This window comes from Rhinoraja longicauda, chromosome 15, assembly GCF_053455715.1.
Source record: "Rhinoraja longicauda isolate Sanriku21f chromosome 15, sRhiLon1.1, whole genome shotgun sequence".
Lineage (NCBI taxonomy): Eukaryota > Metazoa > Chordata > Chondrichthyes > Rajiformes > Arhynchobatidae > Rhinoraja > Rhinoraja longicauda.
The window spans coordinates 37,478,236-37,495,595 of record NC_135967.1 but is presented as its reverse complement, the minus strand read 5'-3'; the positions used below and the strand labels follow the sequence as shown (position 1 = coordinate 37,495,595).

Genomic DNA, 17,360 nt, shown 5'->3' with positions numbered 1-17,360 from the left:
CATTATCAAGACCAAGGACTTGGTCACAACTGAAGTCCACCACAGTGAACAATGAGCTCCATTACATCAGTGCCATTTCAGCAGACCATTTGGCTGTGCTGGAATTTCTAACCAGTTGTGCGTGCAGTCTGTATGAGATATTACTGTATGACCTTTTGAAGGAACTCATGTCCTCTGGTCCGCATTCATTTAAGGACTGCACCAACATGCAGGGAATGGAGGGATTTCGACTACGTGCAGGCAAAAGACATTAGTTTAGCATGACATCATGTTCGGCACAAACATTGTGAGTCGAAGGGCCTGTTCTTGTGTTGTACTGCCCTATGCTCTATGTGCCTGTTTTTTTAAAGCTTGGCACGTGTGGATAAAGAAACTGAAGCCTATATTCTGATTATTTTGTCATAATTTCAAAACATTAGCAGTATCTCTTTTATTTTGTTGGAAAAAACAATTAGATTATTCGTTAAAGATTCTGTTAGTTACTAAAGAAAATTATTTTTGTTTCCAGATAAGAAAGTCATAGAATCATGCAATGTGGAAACAGGCCTTTCAGCCCAACTTGCCCATGCCGACCAACATGCCCCATCTACACTAGTCCAGCCTGCCTGCTTTAGGCCCATATCCCTCGAAACCAGTCCTATCCATGCACCAGTCCAAATGTTTCTGGATAAAAATAAAGTTATTTAAGTTTGCAGTTTGCTTCCCGATGGCAGATTATTTGAGGAGTTTCACTCATTCATGAGTCAACTACAGTTGGACACTAACAATATGATATTTCTGTGTACAAATTCCCTGTATTAGCTAGCTCTTGTAACCTTTTAGATACATGGCCCAGACTGAACAATGATACGATGGGTTTGTAGATATAACAGTACATTTAATGCCATTCAGTCAGAGAGTTGTGAATCTGTGGAATTCTCTGCCTCAGAAGGCAGTGGAGGCCAGTTCTCTGAATGCATTCAAGAGAGAGCTAGATAGAGCTCTTAAGGATAGTGGAGTCAGGGGGTATGGGGAGAAGACGGGAACGGGGTACTGATTGAGAATGATCAGCCATGATCACATTGAATGGCGGTGCTGGCTCGAAGGGCCGAATGGCCTCCTCTTGCACCTATTGTCTATTGTCTATTGTCTATTTTCAGGTGAGTGGAAGCATCATGAGCGTTTACAGTGCTGATTTTGGGAGCATTGATGCTCAGGGCCATGTACAGTTTGCTCTGGATTATAACGAGAAGAATAAGGAGTTCCAAATCTATGTGAGTCAGTGTAAGGATCTTGCCTTGGCGGATGAGAAGAAGGGTCGAACGGATGCGTAAGTAGACTTTGTTTTCCCCATTGTTCCTCCTCCTCTTCTTTTTTTAAAACTCTCCTGTCCGCATCATGGCAGAGGCCACACCAATAGAGAAACAATCCGTCCTCTGATGGCTCAACTTCCCTTCTCTCTGTGTTGGATTTAACACACCCGTCCAGCATGTATGGTGGGCTATTGCTTTATTTGTTTAGTTGTAGAGATACAGTATGAAAACAGGCCCACCGAGTCCACGCGACCACCGAACACCCATTGACAGTAGTCTATGTTATCCCACTTTCCCACTCCCTACACATTTACTGGGGTAATTTACAGAAGCCAATTAACCCACAAACTCTGCGCGGAGTTTGAACATTCTCAGTGACCGCATGGGTTTTCTCCGGGTGCTCCGGTTTCCTCCCTCATCCCGAAGTCAAACGATTTCGGGATGAGAGAGGAAACCGGAGCACCCGGAGAAAACCCACACGGTCACTGAGAATGTTCAAACTCCGTGCAGACAACGCCCGAGGTCAGAATCGAACCCGGGTCCCTGGCGCTGTGAGGCAGCAGGTCTACCAGCTACGCCACTGTTATTCTTTTACACTCGCTGTTCCTCCCTCACTGACATTATTCACATTAGTTCTTTAACGTATGAGAGATAAGGCAAGCATCCTGTGTCACTTCAGTATCAATCCTATGCCTCTTGCTGTTTGACCACCTCTCTTCACAGAGATGACAGCTCAGTTGCCAGTTACTTTCCAAAGCTAAAATCACTTGTATTAACATAGTAACTATAAAGTTTTCAATAGAAGTCACCTGATCGCTTATTATTCATGTGAAATTATATTCTTGGTCTGATTGGTAATGCAAAAGTGGTGCTCGTGAATCTGTGATTCATTTTAAAGCTCTATTGCAGTTTTCTATCCTTTGCCTAAATAATGTTTCAGAACTCTTGCTAATACTTGTACAAGTGCGAGAATCACTGAATATGAATCGATATTTGGAGCTCCTTAAGGCATTATTTAACCTTGTGTGGGGAATAGATAGAGTGAATGCACAGTGTCTTTTACCCAGAGTAGGGGAATCAAGAACCAGAGGACATGGGTGTAAGGTGAGAGATGAAAGGAACTTGAGGGGCAACTGTTTCACTCAGAGGGTGGTGGGTATATGGAATGAGTTGCCACAGGAGGTGGTTGAGGCAAGTACTATAACAGCATTTAAAAGACATTTGGACAGGTACATAGATAAGAAAGGTTGAGAGAGGTACAGGCCGAGCTGTGTGTAGGACAGAGTTGGTGTGCAGGGATCGCTGGTTGGCATGGACTCAGTAGGCCGAAGGGCCTGTTTCCGTGCTGTATCTGTACAACAAACAAAAAATTACCACTAATATTGAGAAGGATGTAGCAAGCTAAGTGGTAGCATTCTAATTGTTTGAAATGCTAGACTTTATTATAGATTTTGCAGCTGAAGGATGTTGTTTTGGTTAATTACAGGTATGTAAAGACCTACTTGCTGCCAGATAAGGCACGCATGGGCAAGAGGAAGACCTCTGCCAAGAAGAGAACCACTAGTCCATCCTACAATGAAATATTGAAGGTATAATGATGGGACATTTCTATCCGCACTGAGACAGCAACTTGCTAGAAACCTAGTATTGGAAATGCAAAATGTACCAGTAAGCAATTGCAGGCACTGGTTTACCAAGAGAAGACACAAAATGCTGGAGTACCCCAGCGAGTCAGGCAGAATCCCTGGAGAATATTGATAGGTGACGTTTCAGGTCTGGACCCTTCTTCAGATTGCACTTGCCAGGCCGAAGATTCGGAAGGGATTGGACAGGCTAGATGCAGGAAAAATGTTCTCGATGTTGGGGGAATCCAGAACCAGGGATCACACTTTTAAGAATAAGGGGTAGGCCATTTAGGATTGAGATGAAGAAAAACTTTTTCACCCAGAGAGTTGTGAATCTGTGGAATTCTCTGCCACAGAAGGCAGTTGAGGCCAATTCACTGGATGTATTCAAGAGAGAGTTAGATAAAGCTCTTGGGGCTAATGAAATCAAGGGATATGGGGAAAAAGCAGGAACAGGGTACCGATTTTGGATGATCAGCCATAATCATATGCTGGCTCAAAGGACCGAATGGCCTACTCCTGCACCTACTTCTATGTTTCTATGCCTAGTCCTCCACCAGCCTCTTCTCAGCTTTCTCCCCCTACTACAATAAATCTGATGAAAGGTCCCAACTTGAAGCATCGCCTATCCATGTCTTCCAGAGAGACTGCCTGTCCCTTTGAATTACTCCAAAACTTCACATCTTTGGGTTGTTCCAGTGTTTCCACAATTAATCACTTTTCAAATCTGGTCCCTGTTTGTAGGTAAGTGTTGTCTTCCAGATTCTACAAAGAGCATTGGAATTAATATCAGTCTGAAGAAGGGTCTCGACCCGAAACGTCACCCATTCCTTCTCTCCAGAGATGCTGCCTGTCCTGCTGAGTTACTCCAGCTTTTTGTGTCTGTCTTAATATCTAATTAATTTGGTACCTGGTCTTATCTACTTAATGGCCAATTCACAGATGAAGAGGAAATGCTTTAATCTACCACATTTGTTACCAACTAGGTGAATAATTAAATTTTTTATGTTATTTATTTATTTCCCAACAGTATAAAATTGAGAAGAGCGTTCTCCTGATCCAAAAACTTAATTTGTCCATCTGGCATAATGACACGTTGGGCCGGAATAGTTTTTTGGGAGAGGTGGATCTGGATTTAGCCAGCTGGGACTGGAGTAATCGGGAACTAAACTGGTATCTTCTAAAATCGAGGGTAAGTAACATAAAATGTTGGAAATCTACCTGTAAACCCATGGTCTGTCTGTGCACGGCTGCAGTTTAGTTAAAATGGGGTTGCAATCAACAATGGTGGTGAGATTATTACGGTCCTTTGGTTAAAAATTGTAGAGATTAATTCAAGCGATGGCAAGTTGAGTTTGTTGCTGAGGCACAACTATGTTGTTTGGTTTAATTGATATTTTTGCCACGTGTACCGAGGTAAAGTGAAAAGTTTTTTTTTGCGTGCTATCCAGTCAACGGAAAGACTATACATGATTACAAATGAGCCGTCAACCGTGTACAGGTACATGATAAAGGGAATAACGTTCAATGCAAGATAAAGTCCGATTAAAGATAGTCCGAGGGTCTCCAATGATGTCGATGATAGTTCAGGACCACTCACTAGTTGGTGATAGATGGTTTCGTTGCCAGATAACAGCTGGGAAGAAACTGTTCCTGATAGCAACATAGACTTATCAAACACACAAAAGTATAGATTACATATAAAATGTTGTAAATCCAAATTGATTAGTAAGGGTGTCAGTGGTTATGGGGAGAAGGCAAGAGAATGGGGTTGATAGGGAAAGATAGATCAGTAACGATTGAATGGCGGAGTAGACTTGATGGGCTGAATGGCCTAATTCTGCTCCTATAACATATGAACTTCTGAGAAGTTGTCATGTATTGCATAATCTCAGCAACGAATAAAAGTCACAAAGCTTTTTCTAAACTTAATCTTTAATGTTTTCATTAAATGCGCATGTAATGCTGCTGCAAATAAGAATATAAATACAAGTGCAAATGGCAATTAAAAACTCTTGTCTTTACTGTAAACTCTTACCACACCAGTGAAATGCTAAGGCTTTGAAGAGATTGTGCAAGAGGTGAACTTGAACGATGAGGGGCATTAGCTATGTGAACAGACTGGGGAACCTGGGGTGATTCTGAAACAGAGTAAGGTGAGACAGACATAAGGAACTGCAGATGTTGGAATCTTGAGTAAAACACAAAGTGTTGGAGTAACTCAGCGAGTTGGGCAGCATTTCTGGAGGACATGGAATAGGTGATGTCTTGGTCTGGGACCCTTCTTCAGAGTCTCAGAATATGTCTAGACCTGAAACTCAGGTTGGCGAATCAGTGGAATTCATTGCCACAGACGGCTGTGGAGGCCAAGTCAATGGATATTTTTAAGGCGGAGATTGACAGATTTTCGATTAGTAAGGGTGTCAGGGCTTATGGACCGAAGGCAGGAGAATGGGGTTGAGAGGGGCAGATAGATCGGCCTTGATTGAACGGCGGAGTAGACTTGATTGGCCGAATGGCCTAATTCTGCTCCTAGAACGTATGAACTTATGAAACATAGCCGATCCATGGCCTCCAGAGATCCTGCCTGACCAGCTGAGTTGTTCTGGCACTTAAATTGAGACCGATTCCAATAAAATATTTTAAATGATCAGAGTACAGCTAGAGACTGTCTATGTCCTATTGTGTGAAACTCAAGAACCATGGAATAAAGGTGATTGGCAAGAAAAAAGACAACATAAGGATAAACTTTTGCACAGCAAGTGACTAGGCTCTGGAATGTTCTGTTAACAGAGTAGTAAAGACAGTCTCAATAGTAGCATTGAAAGGGAAAATGAAAAGATCAAATTTGCGGGGAGTGGCATGGTCTAGATTGCTCTTATGTGGACTTGATAAAATGTTGATGAGTTTGTCAGGAATTTGTCAACAGATACCATATTGTCTTGTGTTACATCAAATAAACATTCATTGTGTTCTAACTTTTGGAAAATACCTCTGAGGTTTGACTTTTTAAAATAAAATTATTAGAAAGGGTGATCGAAAAATTATTTGGGTCCTACAAATGGATGTTAATCTATTGTATAATCTGCCAACAAGCGTGCTAGTCCGGAGCAAGAATTGAACTGCTGGAGGAGTCAGTAGTTGAGCAGTATCTGTTGAGCAGAAACTGCAGATGCTGGTTTACACAAAAGAACGCAAGGTGCTAGAGTAACTCAGCGGGATAGGTAGCGTTTCGAGAACAAGGATAGGTGATGCTTCTGGTTAGGGCCTTATCTTCTGACTGATTGTAGGGGGAGGGGGAGAAAAGGGGGAGTCGAGCTTTCTTATCTCCCCCGGATCGCCCACCCCACAATTAGTCTGAAGAAGGGTTTCCACCCAAAGCGTCTCCTATCCACGTTCTCCAGAGATGCTGCCTGACCCTCTGAGTTACTCTAACACGTTGTGACCTGTCCTGATGCAGGGTCTTGATAAGTTCATTCCCCACACTGATGTTGCTCAACACACTGTTCCTCCAGCAGTTTGTTTTTTTTGCTCCATATTCCAGCAACTGCAGTCCCTTGAGCCAACTAAATATTCCAGTCATTGCTGAACAATTCAGTAGCACCTGAGGCCCAAAGATTTGTGTGCAAGTGAGTGGCCCTCAGGTACCTCACTTTGCATCACAAATCACTGGAATGCAGCAGGAAAGTCCAGTGTTGCTGTTGTGCAGTGGCAGATACTGTGGTTCGATCCTGACTATGGGTGCTTGTCCACACGGTGTTGAGCCAAATCCAAGAATTATTCCCAAATCTGGCAACAGAGGCTTGGCAACGGGGTTAGAAAGGAGCAAAGATTGGAGCCCGGGGAAAGGTGGCTTGGTTGGGAGATTAGTAGGTGAGAAGGTTGACCCAAGGTCATAAATTAATATTTAGATGTAGGTTTTGTAGTGAAATATATATAATTTGGAAGACATTAGCAGCAACAAATTGTGGGTCATATCCGTCAAACCAGTGAAGCTAAGAAACATTTAGACAAGTACATTGGATGGGATAGGTTTAGAGGGATATGGTCCAAACGCAGGCAGGTGGGTCTAGTGTAGATGGGGCATGTTGGTCAGCGAAGGCAAGTTGGGCCGAAGGACCTGTTACCACACTCTATGACCCTGTCATTCTATATTCACTTCCCTACATATTTTCCAGGGTAAGGATTCTGTTAGGTGAGTTGCTCTATTTCCCATTGATCGTCAAGTGAGGAAGTGCCTTGACTGAGCTAATAACTTTGACCATTTTTTCAAACTTTCTTTTGCAGATTCCAGCAGTAGGAGTAGGAGTGGACCACAGGGGGGAAATAAACCTCGCGATCAAGTACATCCCACTTGGCACCCTCGGTAAACATGAACCTCAATGAATTTTCTTTTACTCTACCGCACCAATTCCCCATTATCCAGCTGGCTCACTATTATCTTTTGTTATCTCATATTACCACCTGTAATCTTTCATCCCAGTTTTACCAAGATATCTCTCTGTTCCAGCTTTCTATTGCCTACAAGAACCTTTCTCGCCTTTTCTGCAAACATGACTCATACCCAATGATTGTTCTTGACTTGCAGGCCGGCCCTGAAGGTGCAGAAAAGAACAACACAGTGCAGCTAAACAATAGACAATAGGTGTAGGAGTAGACCATTCGGCCCTTTGAGCCAGCACCACCATTCAATCTGATCATGGCTGACCATTCTCAATCAGTACTCCATTCCTGCCTTCTCCCCATACCCCCTGACTCCGCTGTCCTTAAGAGCTCTATCTAGCTCTTGCATTCAGAGAACTGGTCTCCACTGCCCTCTGAGGCAGAGAATTCCACAGATTTACAACTCTCTGTCTGAAAAAGTTTTTCCTCATCTCCGTTCTAAATGGCCTACCCCTTATTCTTAAACTGTGGCCCCTGGTTCTGGACTCCCCCAACATTGGGAACATAGGCTTAGCCTGAGGTAGTGCAATTTTGCACCCTTTTCTCAGTCTCTTTGCACCCCCTGTAGGAAATTCAACCCCTCATGTTCCAGTGAGATTTTGTTAGAATTAGAAATATTGTTCTTGCACAAAACTTCTCCAATGATGCCAAAAATAGCCCAGTATTGCCACACTGACATTTTGTCATGTCCAGATTGAAACTTGGGAGGAAATCTTTCCAGGGAAGCTGTAACAGAAAGCCTTGGATTCAGATGGATAAATATCCAGCTAGCCTCGAGTGTGAGCAGGTGATTGAATTAATGGGAATGTGGGGATAAATCAGTTACAAAGAAAATTAGTAGTGTAATGGATTGCTCCATGAACCTGCACAGACTCGTTAGGCCTTTTGTCTCCTCTCCACCTCGAGCCTTTGATACTTACTCCACCCATTTGTCAATCCAATCCCCCTTACATGCATCGATTTATCACTTATCTTTGTGCAGCCCCCACCTCTCTTTTCCAGCTTTATCCCCACCCCTACTGCAATCAGTCTGAAGAAGGGTCCCAACCTGAACCGTCACCTGCTCATTCCCTCCACTGATGGTGTCTGACCTGCTGAGTTCCTCCAGCACTTTTTGCATTATATCAGTATCAGTGATAATAGACAAAAGACAATAGGTGCAGGAGTAGGCCATTCGGCCCTTCGAGCCAGCACCGCCATTCACTGTGATCATGGCTGATCATCCACAATCAGTCCTCTTTTCCTGCCTTATCCCCATATCCTTTTGACTCCGCTATCTTTAAGAGCTATATCTAACTCTCTTGAAAGCATCCAGAGAATTGGCCTCCACTGCATTCTGAGGCAGAGAATTCCAAAGATTCACAACTCTCTGGATGAAAAGGTTTTTCCTCATCTCTGTTCTAAATGGCCTGCCCCTTATTCTAAAACTGTGGCCCCTGGTTCTGCATGTTTCCTGCCTCTAGCGTGTCCAATCCCTTCATAATCTTATGTTTCAATAAGATCCCCTCTCATCCTTCTAAATTCCAGTGTATACAAGCCTAGTCGCTCCATTCTTTCAATATATGACAGTCCAGCCATCCAGGGAATTAACCTCGTGAACCTACGCTGCACGCCCTCAATGACAAGAATGTCCTTCCTCAAATTTGGAGACCAAAACTGCACACAATACTCCACGTCTCACCAGGACCCTGTACAACTGCAGAAGGACCTCTTTGCTCCTATACTCAACTCCTCTTGTTGTGAAGGCCAACATGCCATTAGCTTTCTTCACTGCCTGCTGTACCTGCATGCTTACTTTCAGTGTACAAGGACACCCAGATCTCGTTGTACTTCCCCTTTTCCTAACTTGACACCATTCAGATAATAATCTGCCTTTCTGTTCCCATCTATGAAGGGATTACATTAATGTATATTGTAAATAGCTGTGGTCCTAGCACTGAGCCTTGCGGCACCCCACTGGTCACTGCCTGCCATTCTGAAAGGGACCTGTTAATCCCTACTCTTTGTTTCCTGTCTGCCAACCGATTTTCTATCCGTGTCATTACCCTACCCCCAATACCATGCGTTATAATTTTGCCCAATAATCTCCTATGTGGCGCCTTATCAAAGGCTTTCTGAAAGTCAAGGTACACCACATCCACTGGCTCTCCCCTGTCAATTTTCCTGGTTACATCCTCAAAGAATTCCAGAAGATTAGTCAAGCATGATTTCCCCATTGTAAATCCATGCTGACTTGGACCAATCCTGTTACTGCTGTCCAAATGTGCTGCTATTTCATCCTTTATAATTGACTCCAGCATCGTTCCCACCAACCTGATTTTCCCAGCCTACCTGCATGTTGAAATCTCCCATAACCACCTTTGCTACATGACAATTTTAACTCTTGATTCAACTTGCACCCTATATCCAGGCTACTGTTTGGGGGCCTGTAGATAACTCCCATTAGGGTCTTTTTGCCCTTACAATTCATCAGCTCTATCCATACTGACTCTGCATCTCCTGAGTCTATGTCACCCCTCGCAAGGGACTGAATTTCATTCCTTACCAACAGAGCTACCCCACCCCCTCTGCCCACCTGTCTGTCTTTTCGATAGGACATATACCCCTGAATATTCAGTTCCCAGCCCTGTTCCTCTTGCAGCTATGTCTCTGTAATTCCCACAACATCAACCTTGCCAATCTCTAACTGAGCCTCAAGCTCATCCACTTTATTTCTTATACTTCACGCATTCATATATAACACTTTAACTTCGGTATTCACCTCCCCTCTCACACCGGTCACTATTGCCCCTGACCTTACTCTCTTAGCCTTTCTTGAACTTTCCTTCCCATTAATTCGGGATTCTTTTGTAACTTTTCCTGTACTCACTTCCCCTTTAACTCCACACTTATACTCCCCATTTGTCAACCCCTCGCCCCCGTTATTTAGTTTAAACCCACACGTGTAGCACTAGCAAACCTGCCTGCCAGAATGTTGGTCCCCCTCCAGTTAAGGTGTAACCTGTGCCATTGGAAAACATACATTTATGGTAGATCGATGAGGAATTTGGACTGATCAAAGGTGGAAGGCTAGGGACACGTTTGCGTGCTTTTTCACTTCCTCCTAGTGTAGCTTTAACTTTCAGGATGTCTAACAAATTAGAATTTGCATTGAAGAGATTGATTTTAGGTTTTTTTTGTCGTTTATTAAGGCACTGGGGAGCCACCTACTGGGGAGGTTCACATCTGGATGAAAAATGCCCGGGACCTGCCGGCGATGCGATCATCCGGAGTGGACTCATTTGTGAAATGGTATTTGAATGGTTATGTTCACTATCATCGCGGCACTACTTGAAAGACAAAGTGCTGCAGCAACTCAGCAGGTCAGGCAGCATCGGTGGAGGGAATGGATAGGCGACTGGTAATGGAAGGGTTGGGCCTCTTCTTCAAACTACCAGAACGAAGAAGGGTCCCGACATAAACGATGCCTGACCATTCCTTCCACAGATGCTGCCTGACCTGTTGAGTTACACCAGCGCTTTGTATTTTGCTCAAGATTCCAGCATTTGCAGTTCCTTGTGTTGCTGCTACTTAAATGCCCACAAAGAGATTAGTTGGAATCTTTGAAACTATTTGAAGCTTTAATCCGTATAACATATACTCGATGAACCCTGCTATCCTTTGATTCTTTGTTCAATCGCAAAGGGCATGAGGATCTGTCTTCAAATTTCAGAGTGAGTTGTGTGTTTAGTTCAGAGATATAGCGCGGAAACAGGCCCTTCGGCCCACAGGCTCCACACCAACCAACCATCACCCGAGCACTAGTTCTATCCTACACACTTGGGCCAAATTACAGAAGCCAATTAACCTGCAAACCTGCATGTCTTTGGAATGTGGGAGGAAACCAGAGCACCCGGAGAAAACCACATGGTCCCAGCGAGAACGTACAAACTCCATATAGACAGTCCCCATAGTCAGAATCAAACCTGGGTCATTGGCACTGTAAGTTCACGTTATAGGAGTAGAATTGGGCCCATCGAGTCTACTCTGCCATTTAATCATGGCTGATCTCTGCCTCATAATCCCATTTTCCTGCCTTCTCCCCATAAGAATCTGTCTATCTCTGCCTTAAAAATGCCTTGAGGCAGCAACTGTATCTTGCCCCGTGGCATTTGGATAATGTTTTTCAATTACCTCTCTCCTAGTTATGTGCTCCCTGACACAAGTAAGAAGAGCCACCAGAAGACCCGGATAGTGAAGAAGGATGTCAATCCAATTTACAACCACACCATTGTATATGATGGCTTCAGAACAGAGGATCTCAAGGAAGCTTGTGTGGAGCTGACCGTCTGGGACCATGAGAAACTGAGCAATCATTTTCTAGGTGGACTCCGACTGGGTCTTGGTACAGGTAAATATTGATTCCAACGCCATCCATTCACTGTCCTATCCCTCAGCATTCATTCACAAGGACCAGTGTTGAGTTCTGTACCTGTCCCACCATCTCAGATTATCATGAGTACCAAGCCAGGCTTTAAAGCATCTCTTCCCACCAAAAACAAGGACACAAAGTGCGAGAGTACTTTCAGTTGGTCAGGCAGCATCTGTGGAGGGAATGGCAGGTGATACTTCGGATCGGGACCCTTCCTCATTGTAAAAAAAAGATGAAGTGTTGGCGTAACTCAACCAGTCAGGCAGCATCTGTCGACAGAATTGACAGATGACACTTTGGGTCAGGACCCTACTTCAGTGTTTTTTAAAAAAAGACAAAATGTTGCAGTAATTCAGCGGGACAGGCAGCATCTCTGGAGAACATGGATAGATCATGTTTTTGTTTGGGACCCTTCTTCAGGCTGATTGTGGGGGAAGTGAGGGGTGCAGGAAGAAACTTAGCAGAGAGGAGGGGCAGGATCAAGCAAGGCAGGTAGTAGGTGAACACAGGTGTGGGGGGGGGGGAGGGGTTGGGTTTGATGGGCAGATGGATCTTCCCACCCAAGCCCTGACACAGTCCAGGTCTAGTAAGATGGTGGCCACAAGCATTCCTAAGCTGTCCATAGAACAGAGTATCAGATGGCACATTTTCTATCTTGAAAATGTGCATTATGAGAATTTCTGGGCAGCATGTGCTGTTGATGATAGTAAACCTGCATTTTTAATGTTGATTGTTTCCCAAGAAAAGTGCATTTATAATTTCTTGGCCTATACATGCACATTTTATACAAAAGTATTCATTAGTACCAAGTCCTACAGCTCCTCTGTATTTTAATTGTCTAATGGAGTCGAGATTTATTGCATTGTGTTAATGCCATCTAGTGACTACAGTGCCATCTAATGATGGATCACAGCATTACCACTGCAGATTCCTTTCATAATTGGGTGGTATGCACAGAATGCTGATTTGCCAGAACTGCAGATATAGAAAGCAGAAATCCAGAACAAATCCACATTGCAATCCCATATTGTTTGAAAAAACCATTACCATTTTGTTGGTATCACAAACTGCTGGAGTAACTCGGCAGGTCAGGCAGCATCTAGGAGAGAGGGAATGGGTGACGTTTCGGGTCGAGATCCTTCTTCAGACTGATGTCAAGGGGGCGGGGCAAAGAAAGGTGGAAACAGGAAGACAGTGGGAGAACTGGGAAGGGGGAGGGGAAGAGAGGGACAGAGAAATTATCTAAAGTTGGAGAAGTCAATGTTCATACCACTGGGCTGTAGGCTGCCCAAGCGAAATATGAGGTGCTGTTCCTCCAATTTCCGGTGGGCCTCACTATAACACTGGAGGAGGCCCATGACAGAAAGGTCACACTGGGAGTGGGAGGGGGAGTTGAAGTGCTCAGCCACCGGGAGATCAGGTTGTTTAAGGCGGTCTGAGCGAAGGCGTTGAGCGAAGCGATCGGCGAGCCTGCGTTTGGTCTCGCCGATGTAGAGAAGTTGACATCTCTAGAGCAGCGGATGCAATAGATGAGGTTGGAGGAGGTGCAGGTGAACCTCTGTCTCACCTGGAAAGACTGTTTGGGTCCTTGGATGGAGTCAAAGGGGGAGGTAAAGGGACATGTGTTGCATCTCCTGCGGTTGCAGGGGAAAGTGCCCGGGGATGGGGTGGTTTGGGTAGGAAGGGACGAGTGGACCAGGGAGTTACGGAGGGAACGGTCTCTGCGGAACGCAAAAAGGGGAGGAGATGGGAAGATGTGGCCAGTAGTGGGGTCCCGTTGGAGGTGACGGAAATGTTGGAGGATGATTTGTTGTCACAGAGGGGGAGCAGAGAGAGTGCATGTTGCTAAACTCTCGTCGAAGAGAGGAGAACTTCTTCAAAGTAGACATACCTTCGCCCCATTATGTCTACTTCGCTATTCAAATATAGCTTACCTATCTTTCCCTCTCAACCCCATTCTCCTGCCTTCGCCCCATAAGCCCTGGCACTCGTGCTGATCAAGTGGTGCCGTGTGTGAGATTGCTTGATCTGCTCCTGGTGTTGGGACTAGCATTCATTATAAAAGTAATATGAGTTGATGTTTTAGTGGACGTATCTCGCGAGGGAGGTGAGCAGACCTTCACCACCTGCCCCTGTCTTGCAGGATATAGTTATGGGATCCCAGTGGAATGGATGGACTCCACAGAAGAAGAGGCGGCTCTCTGGCAAGATATGATGTCCAATCCAAACGAGTGGATCCCAGGCTCGCTGGCACTTCGGTCTCGACTCGGAGGCAAGAAGCTCAAATGAAAGAGCACTTTGTGCAAAAAAAAAAGACATTTTGGGGTCTTAGTTGCCAAAAAAAAACACCTATTAAATACCGATGTTGCACTTAGTGGGTTCAATAACATCAATCATGAGAAATGTTTTCAATATATTTTCCTTCTGATATGACTGAATTTATTCCCCTTTTACACTTGAACCTTAAATTCTATTTACAGAAACCCATTAAAATGCTCCCCGTTTCATTCTCCCTGTTATTGCAATATTTCCATAGGTATTTTCTCAGGAACTTTCTCATTGCTCATTATTTAATGCATTTCACCAGTTGGGACTCTCTACTGAAAAGAGATCTCACAATCACACTGGAAGCATTGTAGCATGTAGCGTGGGCTGTTGGTTTGAGTTACTGCTGTTCTAAATAATTTCTCTGTGATTCCCAATGCTATCTTACTGAAGGACATAATGTGCTGGAGTAACTCAGCAGGTCAGGCAGCATCTCAGGAGAACATGGATAGGTGTGACGTTTCATGTCGAGACCCTTCTTCAGAAGACACAGCAGCACAGTGGCCCAGCGGTAGTGTTGCTGCCTTACAGCGCCAGAGATCCGGGTTCAATCCTGACTACAGGTGCTGTCTGTACGGAGTTTGTACGTTCTCCCTGTGACTGCATGGGTTTTCTCCAGGTGCTCCGGTTTCATCCCACACTCCAAGGATGTGCAGGTTTGTAGGTTAATTTGGCTTCTGTAATTGTAAATTGTCCCCCATGTATAGTCTGGGGCTAGATCTCCGGTCAGTGCGGACTCGGTGGGCTGAAGGGCCTGTTTCTGCGCCGTATCTAAAGTCCAAAACAAACATCATCTATCCATCTGAAGAAGGGTCTCAACCTGAAACGTCACCCTTTCCTTCTCTCCAGAGATGCTGCCTGTCCCGCTGAGTTATTCCAGCTTTTTGTGTCTACGGTTTAAACCAGCATCTGCAGTTCCTTTGTACATATCACTTATTCATGTTCTCCAGAGATGTTGCCTGACCAGCTGAGGTATTCCAGTACTTTGCGTCTTTTTGTGTATTACTCAGGATCTGCAGTTCATTGTTTCCTCTATCTTACTGAAGGGCATTCTCAGGTAAACACCAACATTTTGGAGCAAAGAATGATTAACGTGTGTCTTTGCCTGGAATCTCCCATCACACCGAGTGCCTGGTCTCAAATATGTCACCCAGAATATAAGAGTGGAGAACAAATAAATCAATGAAGCACTTAGTCATTACATCCTTTTGATAAAATATTTTCTGACCAGACCTCAAATTGAGAGCGGAAACACTAAATCACAGCTCAGGCAACAGCAAGCAGTTAAATGGGCTCTGAACAGACTAATGAAATGTTAAGCAGAGTTAATAAATAGAAAGACAATGATCTGCAGGTAGATACTGGACTGGATAAAGCTTTACTGACCCAGGTAAATCATTAGTATAGTTAAGGATAATATTTATATCTACTTTGTTTTAAAGGATTCTTCTATTTGTACATGTGTTCCCCCCCCCCCCTCCCTTTTTAATCAGCTTCTAAAGACGAGCTGATTCTTCCTTTTTAAGTGAGGAGATTTGTAAATAACAGAGCTGCACTCTCAGTAAATCGGCTTTTGCACAAAGTCCAAACATTGTTCTTATTTCCTCTTGAGACGCGCTTGTACTTGTAGTTTAGAAGAAAACATGTGCTATATGAAAGACTGCCATGGGAAAGGATCACAGTGCAGGTAGTTCTCGTCATTACATGCAGCTGACTAGAGTGGGTTAGAAAGATTTGGGTGCACCTTGGGGCATGCAATGCTGTCACCTACGAGAGGAATGTAGCTGCCTTGTATTGTTAAGTTCAATTGAGGATTTAATTTTTTTCCCTCTCTGTTCCATTTTGGCGACAGCCCTTTGGCCAAGTACAGGAATTTAAACATGAAACGCTTCCTTTTTTAAGAACCAAAAACCGCTTTAAATGTACTGATGCTGGCCAATTGTTATGTATAATTTGGCTAATTTAACACTGTTGTTTGAACGTCTCATGGAATGGCGTTAAACTATAAATCCGAACTGAAATGGAAGAAATGCCAAAGCAACATGCACTGCCCACAAAGACAATATTTATGAATTCCTCCCTCTACTCCTCCTACTACCTCCCAAACCTGCTAATAGTAGTTATATTCAGATGTTTGGTCAAGGAATTACCAACCCATGAGCGATCATCAGAGCGAGCTTCTGGGTCACAATGTTCTCTATGACATGCTGGTTCATGGATCAGGTAGTTATTTATTGTTCTATTTATAAATGGACCACATGATACGTGAAAAAAAACATTCTCCCCAGGGGGAGGGGGTGGGGGGAAGAAAAAAGTCAATTTTCTAAACAGAGAGACCCTGGAGAATTAAGTTGAGACTTTATGCCATCACCTCATTAATAACATTTAAACATTCTGTTCAACTTGGTTTTGTTGCTGCTATTTTCTGGCATAGTTTGCATTTAAATGTTTACATATTGTAATATATTCTATGACTGGTAGCTGGTACTTAATTATTAGCTATTACTGATATGAAAGGAAAAGACGGTTTAATTGGCCCTGACCTAGGTTGAGGATAACTTTATTGTGCAAAATCAATCCATATCAGTAGAGTTGTCTAGGCAACTCAGATGTTGTGAATATCCTTGCTTTCGAATCGAACTGAAAAAACATGCAAAATGAAATTTTGGATTACAATATTATTTCAGAATGGTTGCAAAGAAAGAACTAAATGGCATGGTTTTTGTGTGTGCTGACTTTCTGAAAATTGTTTCGGACTGAACTAAATTTTGCAACTGTAAAATCAAACATTTCCATGCAGTGTAAGTATTAGAAAATGTGGATTTATCACTGATATAATAAACCAAACTTGCTTCTAGTTGCCATCCTTGTTTTAATTCCAGGCCTCATTGGTATTTGTTTTTTTGAACAACTTTGTTATTTTTTTACACCGCATCCACATTCCACAGTGTGCTACCAACTTTTTTGCAGATGCCGAATAAATAAACATTCGTAAAAGAGTCTCGTGCAGTAGTTTCTAACCTTTTCCTTAGCATGACCCTATTTGAACACTGGAATTTTTTTGTTACTCTATTCTTTCCACAAATATGCATAATATGTGTCAAGTGCATTTAGACAGTTACAGATAGGGCAGGTTTAGAGAGATATGGGCCAAATGCAGGCAGATGGGACGATTTTGGGTCATAGACTCATACAGTATGGACACAGGCCATTCGGCCCAACTTGCCCACACTGACCAACGTCCCTTCTACATTAGTCCCACTT

General features: G+C 43.6%; 1 protein-coding gene across 1 annotated transcript in view; it reads left to right on the top strand.

The window, feature by feature from the left end:
• The window catches only part of LOC144600419 (uncharacterized), a 74,181-nt gene extending 57,198 nt beyond the window's left edge, over nt 1-16,983 (top strand). The window contains exons 14-20 of the mRNA XM_078412009.1: nt 1,140-1,309; nt 2,779-2,881; nt 3,948-4,109; nt 7,205-7,283; nt 10,552-10,651; nt 11,545-11,750; nt 13,915-16,983. Coding sequence (XP_078268135.1) covers nt 1,140-1,309; nt 2,779-2,881; nt 3,948-4,109; nt 7,205-7,283; nt 10,552-10,651; nt 11,545-11,750; nt 13,915-14,060 — 966 coding nt within the window. The 3' untranslated portion in view covers nt 14,061-16,983. The remainder of the gene's footprint in view (nt 1-1,139; nt 1,310-2,778; nt 2,882-3,947; nt 4,110-7,204; nt 7,284-10,551; nt 10,652-11,544; nt 11,751-13,914) is intronic.
• Nucleotides 16,984-17,360: the final 377 nt, after the last annotated feature.